Source organism: Drosophila biarmipes, chromosome 3L, assembly GCF_025231255.1.
Source record: "Drosophila biarmipes strain raj3 chromosome 3L, RU_DBia_V1.1, whole genome shotgun sequence".
Lineage (NCBI taxonomy): Eukaryota > Metazoa > Arthropoda > Insecta > Diptera > Drosophilidae > Drosophila > Drosophila biarmipes.
Window position 1 is genome coordinate 6,486,521 of NC_066613.1, and position 25,177 is coordinate 6,511,697.

At 41.3% G+C, this 25,177-nt stretch overlaps 2 protein-coding genes across 3 annotated transcripts; one reads left to right on the forward strand and one right to left on the reverse strand.

Annotated features, from left to right (window-relative positions):
• The first annotated feature begins 201 nt into the window (after positions 1-201).
• LOC108035948 (uncharacterized) lies at positions 202-24,890 on the forward strand. Of its 2 annotated transcripts, XM_017111750.3 has the most exons (8): positions 202-469; positions 13,798-14,091; positions 16,054-16,141; positions 16,631-16,716; positions 18,616-18,723; positions 20,681-20,740; positions 22,114-22,185; positions 22,822-24,890. In XM_017111750.3, the coding sequence occupies exons 2-8, from the start codon at positions 13,984-13,986 to the stop codon at positions 23,401-23,403; spliced, it is 1,104 nt and encodes a 367-aa protein (XP_016967239.1). In that variant the 5' UTR covers positions 202-469; positions 13,798-13,983; the 3' UTR covers positions 23,404-24,890. The 2 variants fall into 2 exon arrangements, with proteins under 2 accessions (XP_016967239.1, XP_050742574.1); XM_050886617.1 differs by lacking the exons at positions 202-469; positions 13,798-14,091; positions 16,054-16,141; positions 16,631-16,716 and adding an exon at positions 18,357-18,536.
• LOC108035949 (uncharacterized) lies at positions 20,670-21,822 on the reverse strand. The gene is made up of 3 exons (XM_017111752.3): positions 21,493-21,822; positions 21,258-21,434; positions 20,670-21,102 (listed from the first exon to the last, which is right to left on the reverse strand). The coding sequence occupies exons 1-3, from the start codon at positions 21,709-21,711 to the stop codon at positions 20,833-20,835; spliced, it is 666 nt and encodes a 221-aa protein (XP_016967241.1). The 5' UTR covers positions 21,712-21,822; the 3' UTR covers positions 20,670-20,832.
• Positions 24,891-25,177: the final 287 nt, after the last annotated feature.

Genomic DNA, 25,177 nt, shown 5'->3' on the forward strand with positions numbered 1-25,177 from the left:
CACTTAGAACAATTGACGGCAAACAGAGGGCGAAGAATCCCGTGATTTGGTCAAAACCCCGCAAATTGGTCAAAACGGTTCTCTTTCGCTCGCACTCCCGTGCTCTCGCGAAGAAAAGCTCCTCGGAAAAGCTCCGCTCGGGGTTTCCTTATAAACGGAGCGCACTGATAAAAACGCGAACAGTTACCGTTTCGAACGCGTACCGAAAGCAGCAGAGTCCTACGGCTGAAACCGTGGCTAAAACCCAACGGAAAACAACAATCCGAACTCAAAAACATCCCGGAAAATAGACGAAATTCTCACCGCCAATTGCCGGTAGAAAGTGCGAATAAACAAATAGGATAAACAATTATTTGTGAGCGGGGAAGCCTGGAAAAACTGTGAGCAAACAGAAAGTGCTCCCTAGTGCAAAGTGTGGAACTCAAACTTTTTAATTGGTGAATTATTAAATTGGAGCTCGACCAAGGAGGTAAGTCTAGGAGGAGTTAAGCACTCTAATTTAAGCCGACTGTTGCGCATAAAGGAAACATCTGAAAAGGCAGAAGAAAAGGTCTAATTACGAAAGGCTTCAATTAACGAGGCAGAAAAAGTTTGAATGCACATTGAGATAAAATTTAACAGTTGGTATACAGAGTAGAGGTATCAAAAAGGAAGCCAATTGCTAAGAGATTTTTTATCAAGAAATTAACAATCCACTTTAGTAATTCCCGTAAGCCAATAGATACAATGAAGTACGGCTTAAATAGGTTGTAAAGTCAGCGCCAGCAACTGTTATCGATGCCAAAATCACTCTCATTTTTTTCTTTATTACATCAAAATCCTTTCCATTAAAAATCCCATACTGCCTTCATGGAATCCAACCCTTGGTTCTCCTTCAAAATTCTGCGAAGCGCACCGGAATCACATACAGAAATCACTCAAAAAATGCTGTATTTCGTCGGCCAGCGATTCACAAAAAGCCTGAAATTCCCAGGGGAAGTGGCAATTTACCGGCAGTTTGTACCCAGACAACCTTTAAAGCCCCGTTCAGACCGCCGTTTACCCACTCCGAGATCGGTCTTCCGAATTTTCCAGCCACTGGCTGGGTGGAACGTCTGGGCTTAGGTTAAGCACACAGGAGCAGCGCCGGGTTAAAAAATAAATTCGGCGGAGGAAAGTAAAGCGGTGCTCAAGTGGCACGGCGCTTACACAAATTAGACGCACTTAATTACAGCGCAAACAGTCACAAGGAGCGGTCGTAAAATATGCACAAAAAATATAATAAGAACCACAACCGCGCCAACCTCAGGCAAAAAATATTTTAGCAGTTCGCCAGGGAGAACGGCTAAGAGCGGCTGTGGCTGGGAGGGGCTTTCAATTTCGGGCATTCAGAAGTTGCGGCTTAAAAGTCAATTAAACGAATTGGCAAAAATTTAATTACAATTTCAGCTTCGCTTTCGTTTTAAAGGAGATCGCCAGGGCCCCAAGGACTGTAACAGGGCGGAGAAAGGCCGGATGAGTAGAAGGGGGGCAGGCATGGGAGTGGGCAAGTTGTTTGGCCAGCTGTTGGCAGAGATAGTAAAAACTAATAGTAATTTAAACTGAAAACAATTAACTGCATTCACGACGGGCACACCAAATGCAAAAGTAAACCGCAAATTAAAAATTCATGGGATAGAGAACTATTTGAAATGTGGTGCGGAGGGCACTCTCTTAGTGAAATGAGTTTTCCGAAATATGAAAAGATAAATATGCCTGGGGAAATTGTTAGGAATATTGTAAAAAATGGTTGGTTTATTGAATAAACATCTTAAGTTTATTGCATAAATAATAAGTGTATAGAAAACGAACTTTAAGGAAACCAAAAACCCGTTTTGGATCATTAGATAAAATAAATTAATTTAGAGGTTGATAAGACATCATCAATATGAAAAGAACAAGATTATAAAAAGTAGTACACGTAGAGAGTAGAGTCTTTAAGAGGTAAATGAGTGAATAAAAATTCAAAATGCATATTACAAGACCTGAAGCTTATTAGAACAAATAACACCACAGTTTGTGTTTCCTAACTTCATACACCCAATTCAAACGCACCAACTTCTTAACCATCCCGCGCAATTGGCCACCCAAAGTTTTCCAGCCCCAGGCTCAACCCTTCTGCTAATGCCAACAACTTCGGCACCAACAACAGCTACTTCCTGTTCCTCTGGGACCGAGATAGCCACGTTTTATCTGCCAAACAATAGGCTCATTAGTGGAACAGCCCACGCCAACACCCAGCGAACCAAGAGAATGCCATGGAGCGCCACGCCTCTTGGGCAAACTTTTCTTAATATCAACGACGGCTTCCGAAAAAATACATAAAATAATATTTTCGTTCCCTGCAAGTTCTAGCGGCAATTAATTCGGCTGGGGAAAACTTTAATGGCCGGGAAAATCCCCAGAAAAGCTGCGCCGCTTGCCATAATTGGAAATGAAAATATTTATTGAATTATTCAGGGCGAAATGTAATGCCAGATATTACCAGTTCCGCAATGAACTCTTACTAAGAAATTAATTGAAGCAAATCTAAAGCCTGGAAACTATTACGGAAGACTTCAGGGATGGGGCCCTTGGACCGAAAAGTTTTCCTTCAGCCCGAGAGTGGGCCGTCAATCGCAATTTTCAAGTGGCGACAAAGTAGCGCAGAATGAATATGCAAAATACTCTTTGGAATAGACTCGACAGCCAACTCTTGGAAGTCCTTGCCCCGCCTTTCAGCTGCCCTGAAACAAGTAATTCCACTTTATTTAAGTTTTTTCTTAGCAATAAACCGCTTTCGACCAGAAACGGATGCCAATGCGTTTAAGTTGAGTTCACTTCGGCTGGGAAAAAATAAGTGCGGCAAAACTGCACAAAAATGGAAATCAAGAAAAATGCTCTGCGCACTTTCAACTTTACTTTCCCTCTTTGGGGCTCCAATAAAAATGGCTTTCGAAAGTTTCGACTTCTGCACTTCTTTGCACTAAAGTGCAAATCTCTTTCGGAGGGCTTACGGAGTCCTTAGACAATGAAAGGGGTCGAATATCCTTGGCAGGAAATCGGAAATGAATCATTGTGCTCAAACAGTAAATGCATTTAATTGCAATACATGCAACGTACCCAATTAAAATGTAATGTTATAAACTAAGAACATATATTGCATGAAAAACAGTTTTCATAAGAATAATGCGACTTTCCACATCTCAGTACTCAAGCTCTCACTTCACATTCGCAACACTTGAGGACTTAAAAAAACTATAAAGAAGGCGGCAACAAAATAACGAGCGAAAGTGTCGGGTCTTAACTTTTGACAGCACTTCGCACACTTTACTTTCCCGAACTCACGCGGTGCGAAGAACGTTGAGCATACGCCGCGTATGGCCAGCTCGGAGCGGACTTTGGCTGGCAAAAACAGCAATAAATAATGAAATAAAAAGCTAGCCAACAAGGCAAAGGAATGAGGCGGGGAAACCCCGAAACGAGTCCTCCAAAATTAAGGAAATTAAATATTTACGTATGAAAGCAGTCGAGGAAATTACGCATAGTAAATTATAAGGAGAAAAGAAATGCTGCCCAAAGGGGAAGTGTGTCGGTCCTGGCTTATTACAACGCCCCCTAAGGCGAGCCATTACTTTGTCCTTGCCCCACACACTCACTCACAGTCACACACACGCCACGGCCATTAATTTATTTTTATGCCAGGCATAATCTTTTCTGCTTGCGGTATTTTGTTTGTATTCATTTGCATCTTCCACCCGACTCCAGGCCGGAAAAACTGCGTATCATACCACCGCCCCATCGATAGTGTGCCAAATTTCTTGCGTGGCGACAAACCGGAGAAACAGAGGCCAAATAAAGAGAAAAGGCCAAAGGGTACACTAAAAGAAATATTGTTGCCGATTTAAGTTTCACTTTGAAATTAACATTGGAGAAGGCAGTTATTTTGAATTGGCAATCCAACAGTTTTTAAGTTAATAAAACAAAATGATCCCCATATTCATATTTCTAATAGCTACCTTATGGGAAGTTAGAGAATACCAGCCACTCTTCGGGATACAATAACATAGTATGTTTCTTATCAATCTTTTTGGTATCAGTCTGACGTTAGATAAGTAACCATGATAGGGATCTCAACTGGCCCGAATAAATCTCATAACTGATAAAACGATAAACGAAACACCGCAATAAAAAGATTACCATGTTATTAAGGGGCTAGTACGCACATAATACTTGTTAATTAAGTATTAAGAATATAGAATGAGGTGTGTTATTTTTACAAGTGTACTACAGAGCGAACGGTGATGAGAGGAGGAATCGGCGTCCTTAATGATTGCCTTTACCCACAAAGAAGCTGGGGCGAGGGCGTGGGAATACGGGAGTCCGGAGGTGCGGATCTGGAAAAAACCAAAAATCTCCCTCTTGGGCATCCAGCCGAAGCAACCCCTCCACCCCACCCAGCCTATCCCATACCATCCGCATCCCCTTCGACTTTCAATATCTCTGTGTACATTTCGGCTTGTGAGCCATTTGAATACGTATGCATACTTAATTTGCCACGGCTTTGGCTCTGGTCCGTGCTCAAAGGGCAGGGCGGCGGGAGCGCGGCGAAAGCCGTATACGGCGGATGGCATACTACATTATTGATTGGATATTTGTGCGGGAATTTAATAAAATATGCAAATTCTCCTTTTTTGGTACTCCGCACTCAATCGGAAGGCGAGACGAGGCTCAGTCAACGATTGAGTGGCTCTTCAACTGGACAGCATTCAGAGGGTCTTAAATGTGGAAGGATGTGCCAGTTTCAGAGTTTTGGGATTAATTAAGAATCACTGCGGATTGATGGAGAGGTCAAAAGTTGGAGGGGCAGTTTATGTGGCAACCCGATAATCGCATTTATACCAAATCAACATTTTATCTTTTATTTACCCATACTTATATAATATGTCTTCTATGTAACTCAGAACTATGTAGTAAAACTTAAGATATACATTTGTTTTTATCAAGAAAAGGTTTTTATTCCAAACCCTTATCAAACTGAAATTGAAACACAACTAACCCAGGCCAAGCAACTTAATCCTCGGTACTGAGCAACTATCTTCGCAAGTTTGTGATGGATCGATTATATGGGTTTTCGCTGAAACTCCTAAAAGTAAAGCTCATTACGTATGCGGAAATAATTCAATTTTGTTGCCGAAATTTCAGGAGCCGATGGAAAGCATTTCCATTCCAAATCTAGGCAGACTCTTACCCCGTCCGATTTTCTGCGTGCCCGCTTATAAAACAAACCCATTTCTCCATAAGGTCATCAAAGCAGACGGCGGTCCCGAAACAAACAAGTAAAAATACGCCACAATTGTTTCACGGCAACATCAAAAGAAGACGTCAAATACACCGAAACGTCTTTAGCAGCCGAAACAGCAGTCTGGCCGAAAGCAAATAAAAATAAGGCTTACTTTCTTGTCCGAAGGGTCTAATGCCCTTTTGCGTCTAATGAAATATATTTAAGTGTTAAAATTAGGAAAACCTTTTAGACCCCATACGTTGAATATATTATATTTTGTAAAATACAGTAGTGGTTTTTTGAGGGGCTACACAAATTGTCGTTAAAATGTTATATGTAGGTGTCTAAAAAATAATTCACTGCATACTTTTAAACACCTTAAAAGAAATTTCACTATTTTCATTTTGATTTCATTAACATTTGCTTAGTTCCATATTCCAAAAAATAGGACAAACTCAAGCATTCATAAATCAAAAATGTTGAAAAACATTGAGATAAGTCTTTCACTCTGCGAAGCATTGTTTTTCGTTTCAAAAGATAATTGCTTATCCTCTAATTAGAAACCATTCTCTCGCAGTTTCCTCACGAAACCGATTTCAGAACCAAAGTTGCACAAAATAAGCTCAAAGTCGTTTTTAGTTCTGTGCCAAAAAACAGCAGGGTATTGGGGGTATCAAAACATCAAGAAAAGTAACAATAAAAGCAACGACGCTCAAACAGCCAAGTGAACAACACGTGGCCTACATAAAACCAACAGAACTTTTGGAAGAAAACTGAGCAAAGTTTCGGGTAGACGACGATTGCCTGCAGCTGCAGTGTCGGGAATACATATATCTAAAAGTAAGTTGGATCGTAAAGCTGGGAAATCAAATACTCACCCACTTGACTCGGCTGCGTCGCACTTAATCAGTCAAATTTTGCGCCGCGGAGGGAGCAGCTGGCGACAGGCAACTTTAATTGCCTTCAGCTCTCAGTTGTTCAGGACGCATAAATTAGGGCATAATCCGAATTTATGCAGCTTCGCCGGCGGAGATGGGGTCCTCCCATTTTTTGGTTTCATGCTTTTGCAATTAGTCTAAGTGGACTTTAATATGTCAGTTGTGTGCGGGCCTGGGAAAAAGTGCTCCAAGTCATTTTGCGGTTACCGAAAAGTTCCACAGAACCCAACTGAACTGACTGAGCTCAACTTTGCATTTGGCCCCAAAAGTTGAATGAAGCAGGGGATGGGCTGCAGGGGATGGGCTGCAGGGGATGGGGCCTCAGTTGACAGTTTCATGAGGCGGTGGCCTTGTCATTCTCTAGTTTTGTGGCAAATTATTTGGGCTCTGCTTAGGCTCGGGCCCAGGACTCTCTGGTAAACTTTTCATGTTGTCTTAAAGTTTTTAGTTTTTCTTTTCCTTATCCTGCTTGGCTCAAGTACATAAATTTGTGGCTGGGTTGAGGCTAAATTTGATTCGAAGGGGGGCAGGTGATTTTTTTGCTTGCCCAAAACAAGCAGAAGAAATTTAATTAGATTGCAAAGGGTTTTTGCTGAAGGGTTTCTGGGTTTCTCCGGGGCTTAAGAGGGTACTTTTAAAGGGATTCATTTGAATAAAATGTAATATGTTTACTGCTAAGTTATCCTCAAGGAACAAGGGCCGAATTAAAGAAAGAGCAGCCCATTCCCTGGCCATCAAATTATTATCCCTACCTGTTGCTCCTGCCAATTTCACTCCGGAGTGTGCCCACTCCCGTTCGGCTCAATTTGTCAGCAATACCCTCTTACCTTTTCTCGAGCCCTCCAAACACACGGAACACAAAAAATCCGACGCAACTGCGGCTTATGTGCCGTATGCGCAATTTACCAACTCAGACAGGCTGGCTGGTCCAAATGATAGCAATGTGCTCGGCTCGCCGGCAAATTATGCAAATGCTGCAGGAACGCCGTGGCATATGAGCAAGGCATATTACGCATACGCCGAGTGTGCCATTAAACGCCCACGTGGGCGGGTGAGAGGCCGGGCCCAGAAGGCGGGCCTAATCGCAGGAGCTCTAAGAAAGTCAACACAAGACACGTTTACCCACACACAATTTGTGTGATTGGGGAAATTGATCCTCCGAGCAATCAACTTGGTTTTAATTAAATTCTGTTAAATAAGAATAAGTTTATGACAGCTGTAGGCCGTTAATTTAAAAAATGTGAATTTAACGAAAATGTGGGACTTACAAAAAATGATTCCAAAGGTTAATACATACAAGCAATGTACAATGTTTTCGCTTGCCACTTCACAAACTGGTTGTATAAAACGTGGAATTGCTATTTAAATTAAATAATTATGTGTATTTGAAATGTACCTAAGGTGAATTAGTAGTATAATAAGTATAAAGGGAAAGCCGTTTAAACGATAGCTTTGTAAAACAACCTTCGGTTACCCAAATGTAGCTTTAATTGCAAGTCACTTTAATTAGGTGGTAAATAAATTGGGATCAAGAGCGGAAATTAAAATGGTTTTATCAATTTAGGTAGGCCTTTTGGCTCAACTTTTCACTTAACACAGCATACATTATATTTACTTATTTTTTAGCAACAAAACGTTCCTTCATCCTGCGTCTGAGATTTCTTTTAGGGATAGGATACAAGTTCCCTGCTGTTTGTTTGGCTGTTTGCGAAAAATTCAAAAATTGCCGGATTTCCTGTTACCACCTACACCGCTCGGCCCGAACCCCCGCCACACCTCCTAATCGAGTGTGCGTGCGACGGCGAATCGCAAAATGGCAAATGGCAGCGGCAACCGGCAATGGAGAGCCGCGTCAGCAATGGCGCCTGTCGACATTGCCAAGTGGTTTCGTTGCGCGTTGTTGGCTTCATTTTGTTAACTTTCACTCGTTCGCCGTGTTTACAAATTTAAAAATTTGTTTGTGTTTACTTGCCCTTGCAGGCCCTTTTTCCAGGGGGAGGGCTGGCTCCTGTGGGGTCTGTGGCCTCTGTCTGGGAGCTTTCGCCATCATAACTCAGGACTCGGGCGTTCGGGGGACTTTTAAAGAAATTGTTTTTACCGCCCCTCGTATGGCAACATTAACCTCTTGCACGACTGGTCCTAGAGAGGTGTCATGACATTGTCTTTACCTCGCCTAATAAATGGTTTCATTTAATCAAAGGACCTTTATGGAGCACGCATTCTGGGATTTATGCCTGTTTATCTAAGATGGCGGCAGGCAAACTGGCTGCCAACCGCAGGGCAACTTCCATGACTGTTGATGATCCGAGGTTTTCGCTGGATAAACTTTTGGCCCTTTTTCGGGATTTCGGCCGTGTGTCTGCGGTTGACATAAATCAGCATTAAAGCTGGTGAAAAGTATTTTTGATTCATGTGTATAATAGGTTAAAGCTAAGACTTTACTTTTAATGGGTCTTAAGCTTTCATGATAATTTTTTTTTCAATTATGTGCGTATGACACACAAAGAAGTTTCGCTTTTATTTAAATTAAATTGAATTTTTCTAATAGAATATCATTTTAGACGTCTTAAAGTATACAGTAAACAAGAAATTGGACTCACAAAACAATAAATTTCAACTTTTAGTTTAAAATAAATTCAAAAAAATGTTGCATACTTTCAGGCAACTAAAAATAACATTTAAACATATAAAAACCTATAACTTATGTATAAATATTGTTTTACATGTTGTATTACAGTGTGTTTCATTTTCTTTATGTATTCCCAACATCTATATAAAACGCCTAATTAAATCAGGACTTATATTCGTAAAGAGCTTCGTTGCATTACCATAAAATCTCGAAATCTCCCCGATCTCATTTAATTTGTACTCAAATTTTAAGAAAACTTTGTCGTATGTTCGTATCAAAATGAAGCTAATAACATCAGAAGGAAATAATCAAGGCCATCAGCAACTTTCCCTGGCATTTGGCCAATGTTTGTCCAACTATCTGCGGCTATTTCGGATTTGGCTTTGGGGTATGGGCTTTGGGCCGTCGGACTAGATGTTGACTATTTGGGTTTGGTGTTGTGTATTTGAGATTTTTGTTTCCCATTTTAAGGCTGAGCTCTAAATGAGATTTTTCTCACATTTGCTTCTCCCATCATTGCCATTCTTTCTTGTTGCCATCCGCCGCTGGCATTTTAATAGTAATTTTTATCTAGGACGGAGGAGAATGAGGGGGAAAAGAGGGTCTAAGCCAGTTTTTCAGTGCGTCCAGTGATTACAGTCCAGTGTCTGAGAGTCTATAAGTAATAATCAACTTTTGCGGAGGGCAGCGGAAAAGGTTTCTTATGACAGTTCCTTGTGGGGAGCTCTGGCGCAAGGAAAACAAACAGAAAACTTCAATTACAGGGCACGAAAATGGATGGAAAATTGAAAGCCGGATAGAAGGGGAAAGTGAAGCCATCTCTTTGAATGAGAACTTTCATTTCAGGCCGACGAAGGAATGATCTTGTACACAGACAGAAATATACGTGTCTCAAATTACAACATAAATTTGTTAGGCGAGAATGCTTAAATATAATTTCCTATAAACGGACAAGGGCTTTAAAATGGCTTTTTAGTGGTTCCTAAAGTATGCTAAAACAACAAGCTCCAACTAAGATGAGTGTCTGTTTTTACTTCATACTTTTTGACACTTAAATTGAGCTTTAAGGAAGTTTTCAAAGTGGCACCCCACATCGTTTGTTTATTTGTGACAAATTTCTAAAACTCTTATTTTTACTCTTTTTCTGAGTGTATCGCAGTAATTGGTCGTTAGTTGAATAAATATTGCTCCCAAGGTTCTTACACAAGAGGGCTTAAAATGACTTCAATTCCATTCCTCCATACAAATCCTTTGCAATGGGATTACTAACCCAAAGGATTTCCAATCTGTTTCTGTAGCCCTCCCCCTCATTCCTTAGCCCGCCAGAAAACCTTTGACATGGCCAGCATGTCTAAATGCTGAAACATTAACTTAACTAAAGAACTTCATTATGGACCCTGGTGCTAATAAATCTTTTGAGTCGTTTTACCTTTCGACTCCTGCAGCAACAATGAATCATAATGAGTGCTCGTCGCTGGCCAAACGCCCGGGAACACAAAGAGGCCCTTGGAAATCAGCAATCAGGCAATCCCGCAGTTCAAGCCCAAGAAGCCAAGCCAACAAAGTTCGGGTCAAGAAAGCTAAGCTGCGGCCAAGTCGTTACATTATGGCGTGACGGCAAAGTAAGCAATAAGGCGTAGCATAAATTAGCCGAATAAACAGAAGTGAAACAAAGGGCGGAAACAACTTTAATGTTTGTTAAGCAAATATTATCCCCGGGCGGTGGGTGGAAGGGTCCTATTAGAAGTTGCCCCTCCGGCTATGTTGCACACGTATTGCCGCTGTTCCCGAACCCCAAACAACAATGAAACGTCTTTATGTGACGATTATCTGAACATAACCCGGGCCAAAGTGCAATTAACTGTGACATCCCACGTCGGCCTCTGCTCCCGAATATGACTGAAATATATGACCACAGATTTGGGCCAAGATCGCACATGGAACGCAGTCCTCCCTTCTGGGTTCATTTCGAACGGAGTTTGTCCATGTGGGAGGCGGTAAATAAAATTTGAGGAGGTTCTAGGATGAAACGGTCTGAAACAATTCCCCCAGGCTTTCTGTGACATGCAATACTTTACTTTATGTATATGTTATCGCCATGTTTATATTTTGTATTTAACAAATTGCATTTTTATTTATTTAGGCTTACAAAGTATGTTTACTTATTTCCACAAAAATACATAGACAAATACAAATGTATATGAAAAGCAAGCAAATACAAAACATTATGTACGATGCAATCTGCAATATGCACAAAAAACATATTAATCAGAGATATGTTTATGTTTCAAACGTGGCACCTAATCGATAAATGCGCTTGGAGACTTCCTGTCAAATATCACTCAGTCGTATTACGTTGACCAGTGAATCGAAAACACATCGAACACTGAAGGCAGCACACAATAAAATCGAAAAAGCAAACCAATTTAACGTCACACAATCCCTCAATTATTCCTAATTTATTGCCGTTTTATGAACAGCATACGCACGAATGCAATACATCTTTGCCAGCCCCAAACCCGGGTCCAAGCCCCCCATGGAACCCGTCCCACCGCCCCCACAGATGGAGATGGTAATGCGCTTAGAGAGCCAACAACCGGCAGAGTCATTTCCATGCACATAGGGCCCCCAGAGGCTTATGCCCAGCCCCTTCCTTCCGATCCCCAAAAATATCGGGCATTTCCCCTTTCAATGGGGCAAAAAGGTAAATATGATGTGAGGCGCTTATTGAATCGAATTTGCTGACTGGCGCTTTGTAGAGCGCTCGCCCCGCCGCAAAAGCCTTCAAATCTGTCACAGCTGCTGTCACCCACTGCAATTCGAAATTTTATTTTCCCCGGTGGTTACGTGTAGTTATGCAACATTTTTCGTGCCCAGAAGGCCGTTGCGTGTCCCGAAATCAATCATACGCCGATATCGACACAAACAATTGGGCAAACAGAAAACAAAAACCACGCCGAAACAAAGCCCAAAGTAATGCGATATTTTTTATTGATTTTCATTGTGCCGCTCTTGTGGGAAGGGAGCCGCAGGACTCGCCCGGGGCGCCGATATGAAAAGTACTTGATGTTGGCAATATGCGGGCCCACTTGACTCCGAGCCAGTGCCTTTCGAATGCAAATGAAAAGCTTTTATACTGCACGCCCTGCACCCGGATCCATAGCAAAAAGGCTCTAAAAGGATCATAACTGGGTGGCGGGATAATCTTAAGGGAGTGCATTTTAATGCACCCATGAAAAATATATTAGGATGATCAATCTGTTTAAATTCAATTTAATTTAAGACAAGTGATTGCCTGTATGAAACAAGTATTGGAAGTGTTTTTCATAAAAAAGTACTTTGTTTTTAATATTACAAAATTAATTTCAAAGAAATATAAAGTAATCAATCAAACCTAAAATAAGAACTTTAGTACTGAACCAATAATACTGGTAACGACATTTTTGAAACGTCGTACTATTATTTTAAAATTTTATTGTTTATTTTATAACAATTATTAGGACCTTTTAAGAAATATGTTTTTATTACGCCCATAGGCAGTTCGAATTTAATCTGTTTTTAACATACCAAAGTCACAATGTACAATGGGCGCGTTTTCCTGCATTGTTCTGGTATTGTTATTTGGCCAACAATTTTTCTGCTGGCCTATTTTCTTAGCCTTTGACTTTCATGGGTGCCCATGCCTGTGTGCCACTGGTTTCACATTTGTTACTGATATTTTACGACACTGTAAACATTTTACAATGCCAGTTCCGTTTCCAAGGGATGAGTCCTAGTTGGTGCTCTTCTGGCAGGGCGGTGTGTGTTATCCATTCAATATGCTCAGCAGAGCATTACATGTTCTATGGCGCTGTGTCCTTGCGAGTCCTTGCCCCAGCCGCCCCTCGGAATGTGTGAATATGAGTGTGTTTACACGCGGTGAAGTGCGGGCCAAAGCAAATGCTCTCGTATTTTTTGAGGTCAACTAAAATGGGTTGGATTTGCAGACTTTACGCCGCACTATCAATCATGTTTTCTGCCCTTGCGTCTGCTGCCCTGTAATTAGTTAAGCAGTTGCTAATTGAAAACATCCTAGAGATTTGTTGGCGGTGATTAAGTAAGTTTCGGACAGCCCATCAAGTGATATTTGTCAAAAACCGACACTTCCGAGGCGCGTATTCCTTTTCCCACCATTAATTACCCAACGCCCACCGAATCACTCGAGTTTCCCCTGTTCGGGCTGTCAGTTGATTGGACAAGTGAGGGCGAATAGCTCGCGAGTCTGGCGAACACGAAAACATTTGCTCGAAATGCTGAAAAACTTTTCCAGATAGAGCTGCCGAAACTTAAGTGCTGTTTTACTGGGATTGGGGGGAAAATGCATGAAAATCGATAGTCAGATGATGGAGAGATTGCTCAAAGTGGTCATATTATCTGGCCTGGAACCAGACGGAAGGCTGGGGCAAGCCCGCCAACAAACGGCTTAAAGATATTCGGTTTGTGGTGCTCTACAGTGAATTTTTATCAAACTGATGTCACTAATTGACCATATTATCTGCCATTTGTGTTTGCGCCTGTAATTTTTAGCTGACAAATTTATGCTTTTACGCTTCAGTATTCAACAAATTGCTTTTCAATTCATGCGTTTTTCAGTTCCATTTTGGCCATATCTTGCGAAAAACAACGCTTTTTGCATGCAGCATTTTTTGGCCAGAACCGAGCACAAAGTCCGTTGTGTGCAATCATGAGATATTTACACTGCCACACACATTCAAGTCGAACAAATTGTCGCAATAAAATGCAAAAATAAAATAAATGCTCAATATTGAATGGCGTATGGAAAATGTTTAACTATTGATTGGTTTGCGGAAAAGAGAGCAAATGGCTCCGCCGCATACCAAAACAGCACTCAAACACTCAATTTATGCGAATGACTTTTAAGGCCTTCCATTTATCTCGTATATTTTCAGGCGCACTATTTTTTAATGGAAGCCCCGGAACGAGGATAATAACCAACCCGAGGGAACCAGCCTCATCGGCGACATGATCCCCGCGATGTCCGCGTAATGAAAACGAAACCCAGAAAGTTGTCCTGCCGTCGCTGAGCGGAAAAGCAGCCCGGAAAAGCCAGAAATATTTCAAATAGGCTACTGAAAATGAAGTCCGTCATTTTGTATCCGTACGGACCGCTGACCGGAGGCACACGTTGCTGTCGCATGTTGCATGCCAAAAATTTGGCCATAACAAGTGCAATTTACACAATAGTAAGTGTTTGTGGGCCGGGCTGCCACAGGGGGCGTGTACGCAATGTGGACAAGTGTGTAATTTGGTTCTCGTTAGCCGCAAAAGCCAGGTTGAAAGGAAGAGTCCGCGAACGAATACAGGAGCACGAAATCAGTAGTTGCAGCTGGTACTATATTCGCCTGTTAATTGCGGCATAATTAATAGACAAGTGACGGCGACGAGAGTTTTTCAGCAGCCATTCTGAATGTGCCGTGGCATACCTCAACGTCATTATTGCGCTGAAGGGCTGGGGACAAGCCGCGAAAGTCCCATAGCCAGCGAGGGGTGCTTTGTGGGTTTGTGTTTCTAGGATAACTGATATGGAGCTCTAGAGCACGGCATTACGAACATAAATTAGGTTTCAATTAAGCAAATAAACCTTACAAAGATACTATACTTTTTATAACTTAACCAAATTAAATTAATTTTGATCAAAATACATTTTGAATATACTCTTTATAAATACATCCATTGACATAACATATCTAATTCTTAGCTTCGTTTGAATCGTAGGTACTATAATTTAAATAAGACTTACTGATAGTTTTCTCGCCTTCCGTCTTAGCCTGCCCTCTGGTTGGAATATTAAAAATATCCTTGCCCCCGAGAACTTTGCCAAATGGATAGACAAAACGGGGGCAACCAGCACTCCTTCCTCTCAGCTCTCGACTTGTGGCATGTATAAATTACAATTACATGATGCTCGTTATGGCTTTTAATTTATGTTAATGGGCAAATCGTGCTCGGGGCCCTCCACATTATTTTGTACACTTCTTGTAAGGACAATGCAGAGCTGGAGACAATTACAAGAAATACGAGTATAATGCAATGCAACTTGGCGGCAAACAATAGACATATTATACCCTGCAATGCCAGTTACCAACTCGTGGCGAGTAAATTAGTTTTTGTTTAAGGAGGCAACTTAAGTGTCTGGCTTCTGCAATTAGTGCTGCATTTTATGGCAGTTACGAGCACAACCTCGGACGTAACAAGAGAGATTTCCCCCAAGCCCCACTTCCTGGCCAAGTAAGCGTTACGTGTTTAGCATAAGTCGGGGTTAAGGGCTCGGAGAGGGCTTCCTGGGGGGAAAGTTACTGCGGGGGTGCAGTCACGACACATAATGGATGTATCCTAAAAGCACGCCATTTCGCATTTGTGTTTCATAGCAGTTGCTTATTTACTGAAGCTCCTACCTTGCCCCAGGGATTATCGGTTCTGGAAATTAAGTTTCCAATATTTAAGTACTTTTATACAATCGTTATGTAGAAGGAACTGTGAAAATAAAGTTAAATTTAATTTAAATTCTATAAACTTTTTATATTTCTCAATTGAAGTTCACATTTTTGGTAGTGTCCTTTGAAAAAAATCGTAAAGGCTTATTATATTTTCTAGCAAACTGGTTCTTATGCAGATATTAGTTACTATCACATGTTTAATAAAGCTTGTAAAATATTCTTTAAGAAATTTTATTAACTTTCTTATATCTTTACTGATTGAACACAGTTAACGTGTAGAGATTTATTATTCATTTGCAACAACCTTTAATATCTGCCCTTAAATTTAAAAGGTTGGTGTTGTAGAATGCCGTATTAAATGGGAATCAAATTTCAGGAACTTATTACCTTGTTCCCTTGCAGTCGAGAGACAACCGACACGGAAACATTTTCACGGATTAATTAGCAGAAAACCCGAGCCAACACCTCAGACCCTAAAATCAAATTGGGTTCAGACCCGTTTAAAAGTAAAAACGTGTTGGGCAAAAACAGCGAAAATAAGTTGGGGTAAGAAGGGGGAAAGCGGGAAAAGTCGGAAAAGTGGGGGAGGAGGAACACGGGGAGCCTTTGATGACCCATGAACCATTTTATATGCGGGTGCTCACTGCATATGCGTGCCCTGTTCGCCGAGATACTTCTCCGGTGACTCATTCCTTGTTTGTCTTTCAGAATATATCGCTCCTAATCGTACTGATATACTCGTGGCGCATTAACGTCAACATGCACAAGTCGGCCGATCTGCAGGATGTCTACTACGGTGAGTTCAGAGTTCAGGCAGGTCTGCCTGGTAATTAAGCGCACAGAGCCTGTTCGAGCTAAACCCCAAAGCGGCTATAAACCCGAAAACTGAAACGGCAAGCAGCCACACAATAAATAATGCCACTTTAATAAATAAATTAAATGTAGATGAGAACGCAGGCACGTCACCCACCGAGGAATACGATTTGGTGGTATATTGCAATTTGAGTGCAATTTATATTACCCGCATATGAAATATGAGTGCGACAGAGTTGAACACTTAATTTTTGATTAATGGATCAAACTTTAAATGGTGATATTTTATTCTTGTGCTCGCAAAGCGTTAAATTGTTAATGGCTACTTGATTAATTTCTCTCGATTTCATTAAATAATAGCGAATTTGTGAATTTATTTATAGGTTGCTAATAAATAAATTTACAAAATCATTTATTTTCCAACTTTAACTATTGAACTGCGTTTTAATGTTGGCCTATTTTTGCATTGCAGGTGTTCAAATAGCATACTTCGCCATAATCGGCACACAAATGTCCATGGTATTGCTGAGCATTGTGTTGATATTTGGAATATGTCGGGTGAGTTCTCCTGTTTGATTAAAAGCTTTGAGTATTTTACAGTGTTAAGCGCATTGTTGGCCCTCCACGCCCACGAATCGAACGACCCAAAGTCAAATATCCGCAAATTATGCGCATTGTGCCTGGCCTGTGCGCCGGGAAATGTTTACCAAACAGAGCAAACAAAGCACATTCAAATGTAAATTACGCAAAGCGCTCATGCCGCGTGGCTGCCTCCTCAGAATTCTAATATGATTTTTCGGAGTGCGAAATGTTGCACGTGGGGCGCCCAAAAGTACACTACAAATAATTGGAACGGAAGTAGGGTGATAACTTGATAAGGAGTTGGTTTTCGTCTATTGGGAAACAGCACCTAACAAACAAGTGGGCCCCTTTCCCAATTTGGTAATTGACTTCCAACTTAAGCGTAAATTCTAGTAAGATCTTAAAAAATTTAATGTAAATTTTTTTTTTTATTTTTAAAGAGTATGTGTTACATAAACATAGTATTTTTTTTTCAAACAGAACCAAATATTTAAACCCCTGTGCATCTGCCAACATATGGAAAACCCCGCCCTGCTATTGACAGCGGCATGAAAATGTGGACAATTTGTCACACAATTGGTGCAGGGCGGACTCAGTGGAACCGAGCTGCCAGGACCATGACGGAGCTTGCACAGCCCGAATTCGGCTCGCGTTTTGCTGCTGAGCCATTGCCAGCTACATCTGCGGAATTTTTTAATTTTCATTCGGACAGCCAAAAAAGAGCGCGATTCTGGCGCAAAGTGAATGCCATCGCATCTATCCCCCGGCGAATGTAAACGAAATGTTTCCAAGTCCGTTTAATGGTCAAATTAATTGCACTTCGCTAATAGGCGTCCATTCTTAGTCACACAAGCTGAGAGCCCGCAGCTGATGGCCATTCAATAATGCAGGGAGCATTGGCTCTTAATTAGGCTAAACGAGTATTTGGACAACAAATGCGAGGGGAAGCAGCAAAAGTTGCGGCCGAAATTGAGGTTGATGGCTTATATAATAGGTAAACATTTCATTGTTCTCCTTGCAAGCTCTTGTGGCGTGGGCTCAGTCACACACATTAAAGCCTGCACTCGAGCTCTCCAAATAATAGGCATTTAAATTGTGTAATGAAATGCGAATGGATGCCATTATTTGAAAGGAATTCGATAGTTCTATGAGTTGAAATGTAAAGTAACTGAGGATGATTTTGATAAACTTAGGTAAACTAGGCCAAATAAATTTTACCATTATTACTTTTAAATTATTATCCCATACTAAGACGAAGCAAAGAAGGCCAAACTTAAATCACTGTCTAAATATACTTTGAGTTGACGTTACAATCTTATAGTTCTGAGTGCAGCTGAACAATTATATCCATCTGAGTGAGCCCCATAAGCCAAACCAGATCACTGAATAACCTTGTCCATTGCATTTGCTGAATTTGTAGTAATTCGATATACTCATTTCCCCTGGATGCGTAAAATAAAATGTGCAAACTAAATGTTCATCATGGGATTACACATATTTTCATAAATTGGGCAAGCATCGCCGTGCACATTAAAATGTAATCCGCTGACAAAATACATTTTCTATGGCCCACAAAACTGCGATGCAAAACGTTGTGGCCAAAAACTGTCAGCTGCACATCAGAATTCCCCACGTGCTCGGCAAAAATTTGAAGCACACGAAAAAGCCCCAAAAAATCCAATCAGGGGTTTAGCACCGTGGCGAGATAAATTACACCGCACTCGCGCTCTTAACACCCACATCCGAGCCATATTTTATAGTACAGCCATGAAATCAATAGCTTCAGTTCTATGCAGGTACTGGTTTTTGTGGCCCCCACTTTATTTTCTAATGGCGGTGTACTGAAGGTGGTTCTTGTTTTTCCCGTTTCCCTAGGAAAACCCCGGACTAATCGTACCCTGGATAATTGGCTATATAACATTTATGGCCCTGGAAGCTGTCGCCATGGTATACTCCAACGTTCTGCGCGATCATGTAAATAAGGTGAGTGTTCCGTCGGATCCCCGTGGCGGGACGAGATGCTTCCAATGCACATTGAGGGTGATTTCCTTCCGACCCGCTGGGGGAACCATTTGTCTAATGAAAAACATCTCGCACAAAGGACTCGGCCCCACCGGGGGTCCTGGTCCTCGTTGCATAAGCAGACCATCAATTGCGCCGCCGCTCGGCGCCTGGCATAAATCAATGGGCATCAACGGCAAGGCAAACAAATAAATTACAAAAAGCCTTCGGCGACAACAAATCAAACCGAATCCGTTACATATGTAAAAAGTTGGTGGCTTCCTTTATGCTAAAATGCTGGAATAAAACAAAGGCGAAGACCTACTGGCTGTGGCTTATGGTCGGAAGTTGGCGACAGTTGAATGCATTGCCGGGGAGAGCGTTGAAGCTGGCAAGCTAGTGTAAACACACTCCCTTGTGCAACAGGCCCTGAATTGAAAAGGGGCGAGGGGAAACCGGAAACGGAAGAGGACACGGGCGGAGATGGACAGACAGCAAGCCACAGACGTTCGATTTGGGGCAATAGAAACAACAATTGTTGATTAAAAGTTGGATCACTCTGGGATTGCCTCATAGTCTGAGAATAATAAAAAATGTATTTTTAATAAAAACATGTATGTTCAAGCATAATTATATGGGTATAATGTTTCGAGCTCAGCTTTGATTTAATTTAGAATTAATATTTTTTATTTAACTTATTTATTTCTTAAGTTTACTAGACTTCACTAAAATTTGTCAGATTGTTCTCTTTTTAATATATTTTTAGTGTAATAGGTTTTTACCAGTATACTATCAAAACGTTTTGACTATTTTTACTTAACCTTTTTAAATCACAACCTTTAAAATTAATTTTAAAATAAATATTTTTTATTTCACCTCAACTCTTCTCACTTTCCCCATTGACTAACTCGTTTTTAACGCAGTCCTGCCGAAGTGCCTTTCTCAAACAAATGAAGCGCACACAACCCGTCTGAAAAATAGAAAAACAGGGGACAAACCCCCCACATAAAAATTCAGAGTCAAACAGACGAACAAGAGCCCACTACACACCAGCACTTAAAACAAGCGACAAAGTCAAAGCGCCACAAAGGGCGGTGGAAGGGGCCGGACGGGAAAACAGGGGGAGGGGTGGGAAAACTCAAAGAACAGCGGCCCCCACACAGATACAAACGTATCTAGGTCTATACAGCCACGAGGATCTATGCCATCTGCACATATGCAATGAGTTGGGCATTTTTCTGCACCATTTTCCTTTAGTATTTTACATTTGTCTGCGTCGCACGGCATTTGTTTTGCTGCTCGGCTTTTCTATTACGAACGTGTTCTGCTTTCCTACGGCCCTCGCTTCGTTTGTTTTTCGCCTAGCCGGGGGACACGGAAAGCTTTTTCTCCCGGAAAATTGTCACCTCATGCATAATTTATTGCAATCCAGAAGGTAAAAACTCATTTTTCTCTGTTTTGGCAAAACAAAGTTTTGCGTTATGGTTGGGGTTTTTACTAATTTGTTGTTTGAAGTTTTTTTGCGGAATTTCCAAATCATTTGCCACGCCTTTTATGTTTTTTGCTTGCGATTATGGCGTATGCGCTAGACACATAATTCACTAATTATTTTCAGCTTTCCCTATAACTCGGTTATTTTCAAACAATTAAAAGTACCTCGAAGTGGTTTACCACTTAAGGCTTCCTCTGAAATTTGAGATTTAATTTATGGCGCCAGCTAAACCGCTTGAATTAATTTAATTCGCTGCTGTTCTAAGTCAAACTTTCCTTTTCACGCTAGAAACTTTGCCCTCGCCCTTGCAAATTGCTTTCCAAAGCAGAAGGCTGCTCACGGTTTTCGCAACTATATTTTCAGTTGTTGTTTGGCTTTTGCGGGCCAACTATCGTGAAAAAATTCGCAACAATTCATAATTAATTTAAATAAACCCTTTACTTTCAGCAATTTGATGCCATGTGCAAGGCCGAGGTGGCGTTCTTTATTGCTCGAGCCCTTATAAACGTAAGTTAAATAAATATTACTAAATACCTAAGCTATCGGAGGGACTGCATAGTATAATTAAACGGGAACACTACTCAGGTTATCCCATTGGATTAAAATATTAAATATTTCAGTAGAGGGTCTATCAATCGCGAGCAGAGCATCAGCTTCTCCAGAGAATCCTGTTTAAGGGCTATAGTAAACGCCCTGCTGCACTGATAAACAAGCCATAGGGACAGCACATAGACGGTCAGATAGATTGTGGTCCGAATTCGGTTACCTTTCATGCTGCCCAAAAGGGATTTCATAAACGACGCCACCAGACGCCAAGCGAATATCACCGATTGGACCCACAGCCATGGCATCATGTGACGTGGTGAAACCTAGAAAATGTAAAAATTAGTTAGAACTTATTAACGATAACCACTTAAGTGTCTAAAAGTACATTAAGTGCTGCATACTTTTAGACAGTTATAAAGGGGTTTCTGGCCCCTCTTATCATCTTGCGGGTTTGAAAAACCTTAATATATGCACTTACAAACAGAACAGCATAAAACAAAGTCGCCCAGATGTTGGTTAGTATAAAGGCGGTTAAGACGCCGAATCTTCTGACCATTTTTGGAGGAAACACGTGGAATCGATTGTTGTGCCACAAGGCATTCCTAATCACCTCCTTGGTGAAGAGCAGCCTTGAGAATCTAAAGAGACTCTGCATCTAAGGGGAAAGTTCAATAGGTAAACTCAAATTGTAATTGCGATTTTCCATAACCCACCAGTCCATAAAAACTAAATATTAGGACGAACCAATAGTATATGTGGTAGGTGCTTATGTCGCACTCGAGGAAATTCGCCACGTTGCGCCTGAAACTTCGCCATGGCCTAGAGTCCACAAAGCTAAAGAACTTTGTTTTATCCCTGCAGGCGTCTGCTATGACATCGTAAGAACTGCCCAGGGCACACAGCTGATATTTAAATGGTACAAACTTGAACATCGAATAAAGCGAGTGAAAAACAGTTCGTTAAAATAGTACTACCAACCAAACTGCTCCTTACACTAAATTTAGGCAATATTTTAAGTTGACTCTAGTTGAATATAGAAACAAAGCGGGGGTGACATCAAAATTGGCACTCATATATTTTCTCGAATGGCGCGCGCATCTGTCGACAACAATAGAGGCTAATTGGTTGTGCGCACATCCCGCCCAAGGCTTAATCAATACGTGTAATAAATAATTTAATTACTAGCTAAGTCCATTAGTCCATTTACGCAGCACAAAAATGTTATCTCATGGATTTTCCGAAAAAAGGTCGAGTGGGCACGAATGTATCTGCTGGGTGGGATTTTATCTAATGGATATTTATGATACTCATTTTTTGCTTTCCTATCTGAACAGGTGCTGGCCATGTGGGGAGTGCTGCGCTTCTACAACTTGGTGCGCTCTGGAATTACTTGGCGGGGACCTGAGGTAGGTCAATAATCAACGCCTAGGGGTCCACGGGGTGCTATTAAGATTTATGATTTATTTAGTCTATGCTGGACGAGGAATTAAAATGTCTTTTATAACTCTGATTGAAATCTGAAAGACAAATAATTGTATTTAGTATTTTGGTGAAAATATAGCCCCTGATGAACAAAGTCTCATTCCATTTGATGTACAAAATATTAAGGTTTTTTAAAGATTTGATTTCAAAAATTCAGTGTGTATCAACTATGGCGCTAATTACAGCAGCTACAGCTCTTAACGCTTTCGTTTTATTCCCTGCCTTAAACCAGAAAAGTGCCTTAAATCAAGGTGTTTCATATGGTTGAGATTTTAATATTTATTGAGTTTAACAAGAAATGTATGCCATTTTTTGCCTTTTTTTTTGCACTCACTCAAATGTACAAGTTATTTCTGCGTGTGTGTCCTGCACTTAATTATTTCAGGGCTTAAGTGCCATAGGCCTATTCTCCGTCTCAAAGAATTCGATTGCCATTACTGACAATTAATGATACTTTTTCTGGTAATTAACTTATATTACTAATTATATTGGTATTAATCACATTAATCAAGCTTACTAAATCCCGGCCCTAACCATCTGATATCCTTTCACTTCCTTAGGCCAAGACCGCAATTTTCACACCGATGTACAAGAGTGTCAGTACGAACAAGCCGCACACATACACGTACAGCAAGCGGTCAAGGCGTCGCCACAGCATGGAGGCGACTTCCGGCGGATGCTGCGCCATCTTCGATTTCGACTTTGAGTACGACGACGACAACGACGACGACGATGACGAGGCCTATGGCGATGGCCTGGACACGGAGGATGAGGTGGGCTACGACTACGACGACTACTACGACTACTACGACGATGACGAGCTGGCGGAGCAGCAGCAGCTGGGACTGCAGCAGGAGGACGCGGACTGCAGTATGTTGGGGGCAGCCAAGGCAGGCAGATCGCGCTCCAAGCCTCGATCCGCTGTGGTAAAGGTCAAGGGTCAGAGGAGTGGAAGTCGCCGCACCAACAACAACATCCGCAGCGTGCTGATCAACAAGCGGCACAACAAGTACAAAATCGCGCGACCCCAAACGCAACTGGAGGTCATCAACGAGTCGGAGAAGAGTGCGGGGAGCGGCAGCGATGAGAACGACTCGCTTTTGGTGGCCTATGACAGCAGTTCGTCGATGGCGTCGGTTTGACATTGGCCGCCATGCAAATCGGGAACCGGAAATGGAAATGCAGCCACTGGAGCAGCGGGAGGCGATAGATCCAGTGGCACAAGTGACCGGGGAAAGTGCCATAATAACAGCGACTGCAACTGCGACTGCGACTGCGATAGCAACTGCGACTGCAGTGGGGACAACAGAGCCGGAAGCGGAAGCGAGGCCGACGACGACGGCGATCCTGACGAGGGCCAGCATCTGGAACCTGGGTGGCCGAAGGGCGTCCGCCTCGCTGGTCAGTGTTGCGGTCAGCGTCACCGCCGACGTCCACTGCGACGCGTCTACTGCGCTGTAAATCTGTCCATAATGGGCCTCCTGGTGGCCGTGGAGATATATGCCCAGATCGCCATATTCCTGTAGATCAGAACCGCCACGCCCATCTCGAAATGTTTCTTCCAACTCCAGATAAAAAATGGTTCCAAAGATAAATAGATAAATATGAAAAAGAACCCTTTAATTGCCAGCTTCCAGCTTTAAATGTAAATAAAATAGAAGAATATAATATTGAAATAAAACAACATTAGCTAATGCTTTAACAACGCCGAATTAAAATAGTTCATATCGCAACATAAATACTTTTATGAAATGATGGGTTGCAGTAAAATAAAACTAGTTTAGGATTGATTTGAATACCTTACATCTACATAACTGTTTACTTTTGTTCTAAACCTCCAAACATAATTTCATCAATATATTTTGTTGAAATATGTAAAGAACCCAAATGATAATCTCTTAAATACTATTTTTACCATAATTTCATAATAAGTTTTAAAGGTTAGAGCGATTGATTTAAATAATTTTGTTACAACTCCCTTTAAAAAAAACATTTTCATAGTCATAAATAGAAACCTTCATGTAAATACGTCAACAAAAAGGTCAAAGTTAGCAAAAAGTCAGTAATAATAAGAACAATAATAGCAGTAACTCTAAATGTGTAAAAATATTAAAAGCCGTTTCCATATCCAAAAGATAAGAAACCCATAGCATGTTGAAGAGCTCTCCAAGAGATAAAGAAACAATTTTCTGTTAATAAGGATCAAATACTCTCCAGTATTAAGTTAACAGATAAAAGCCACTCCTTGCAAAGCCCAGAGAAAAGCTTTAAAATACTTTACTTTAAACGAAGTAAGTCGCATGCCTATCAAACAAAACACAAATAAAAACGCGGAGCAAAAACAACAGAAACATTTAAAATAAGATTAGATGAAGATGTTAAACGATTAAAATGTTTATGAAGTGCTTAGGAAATTACTCTGTAAATACTTCCAGCTATCTCAAGTTGAAGTCGGTGACGTACAAAAAAAGGGCAAAAAACCATATCTATAAATGTTGTATATATACGAAGTGATATTAAGTACAGTTGCGCCAAAAACACTATAAGCCAGTTTGAAACTAACCAATAAATGTGAGTTGATGTATACCTTACGATAAACCAATAATAAACACTTGATATTTGTGAAAAACGACGAACATCCATTACTGGGCAATAACCAAACGTGCAGGGCACGTGAAAGGGGTTGAAGCTCCATCCGGATCACAAGTATTTAATTTGGCCCCCACTCTGGGGAATCAGTCTAATCACGGGGGCCAAAACTAATTAAATGATAATGTCAGCGGTGGGAATGAAGCAGCCGAATCTGGGGACACGTGAAGCAATCAAAGCATCGACAAGTGCCGATACCAACCCGCAACACGGCCGCAATCAGGGGAATCTAATCAATCATCGGCCGGCTAGTTGGCTTAAAAGCGC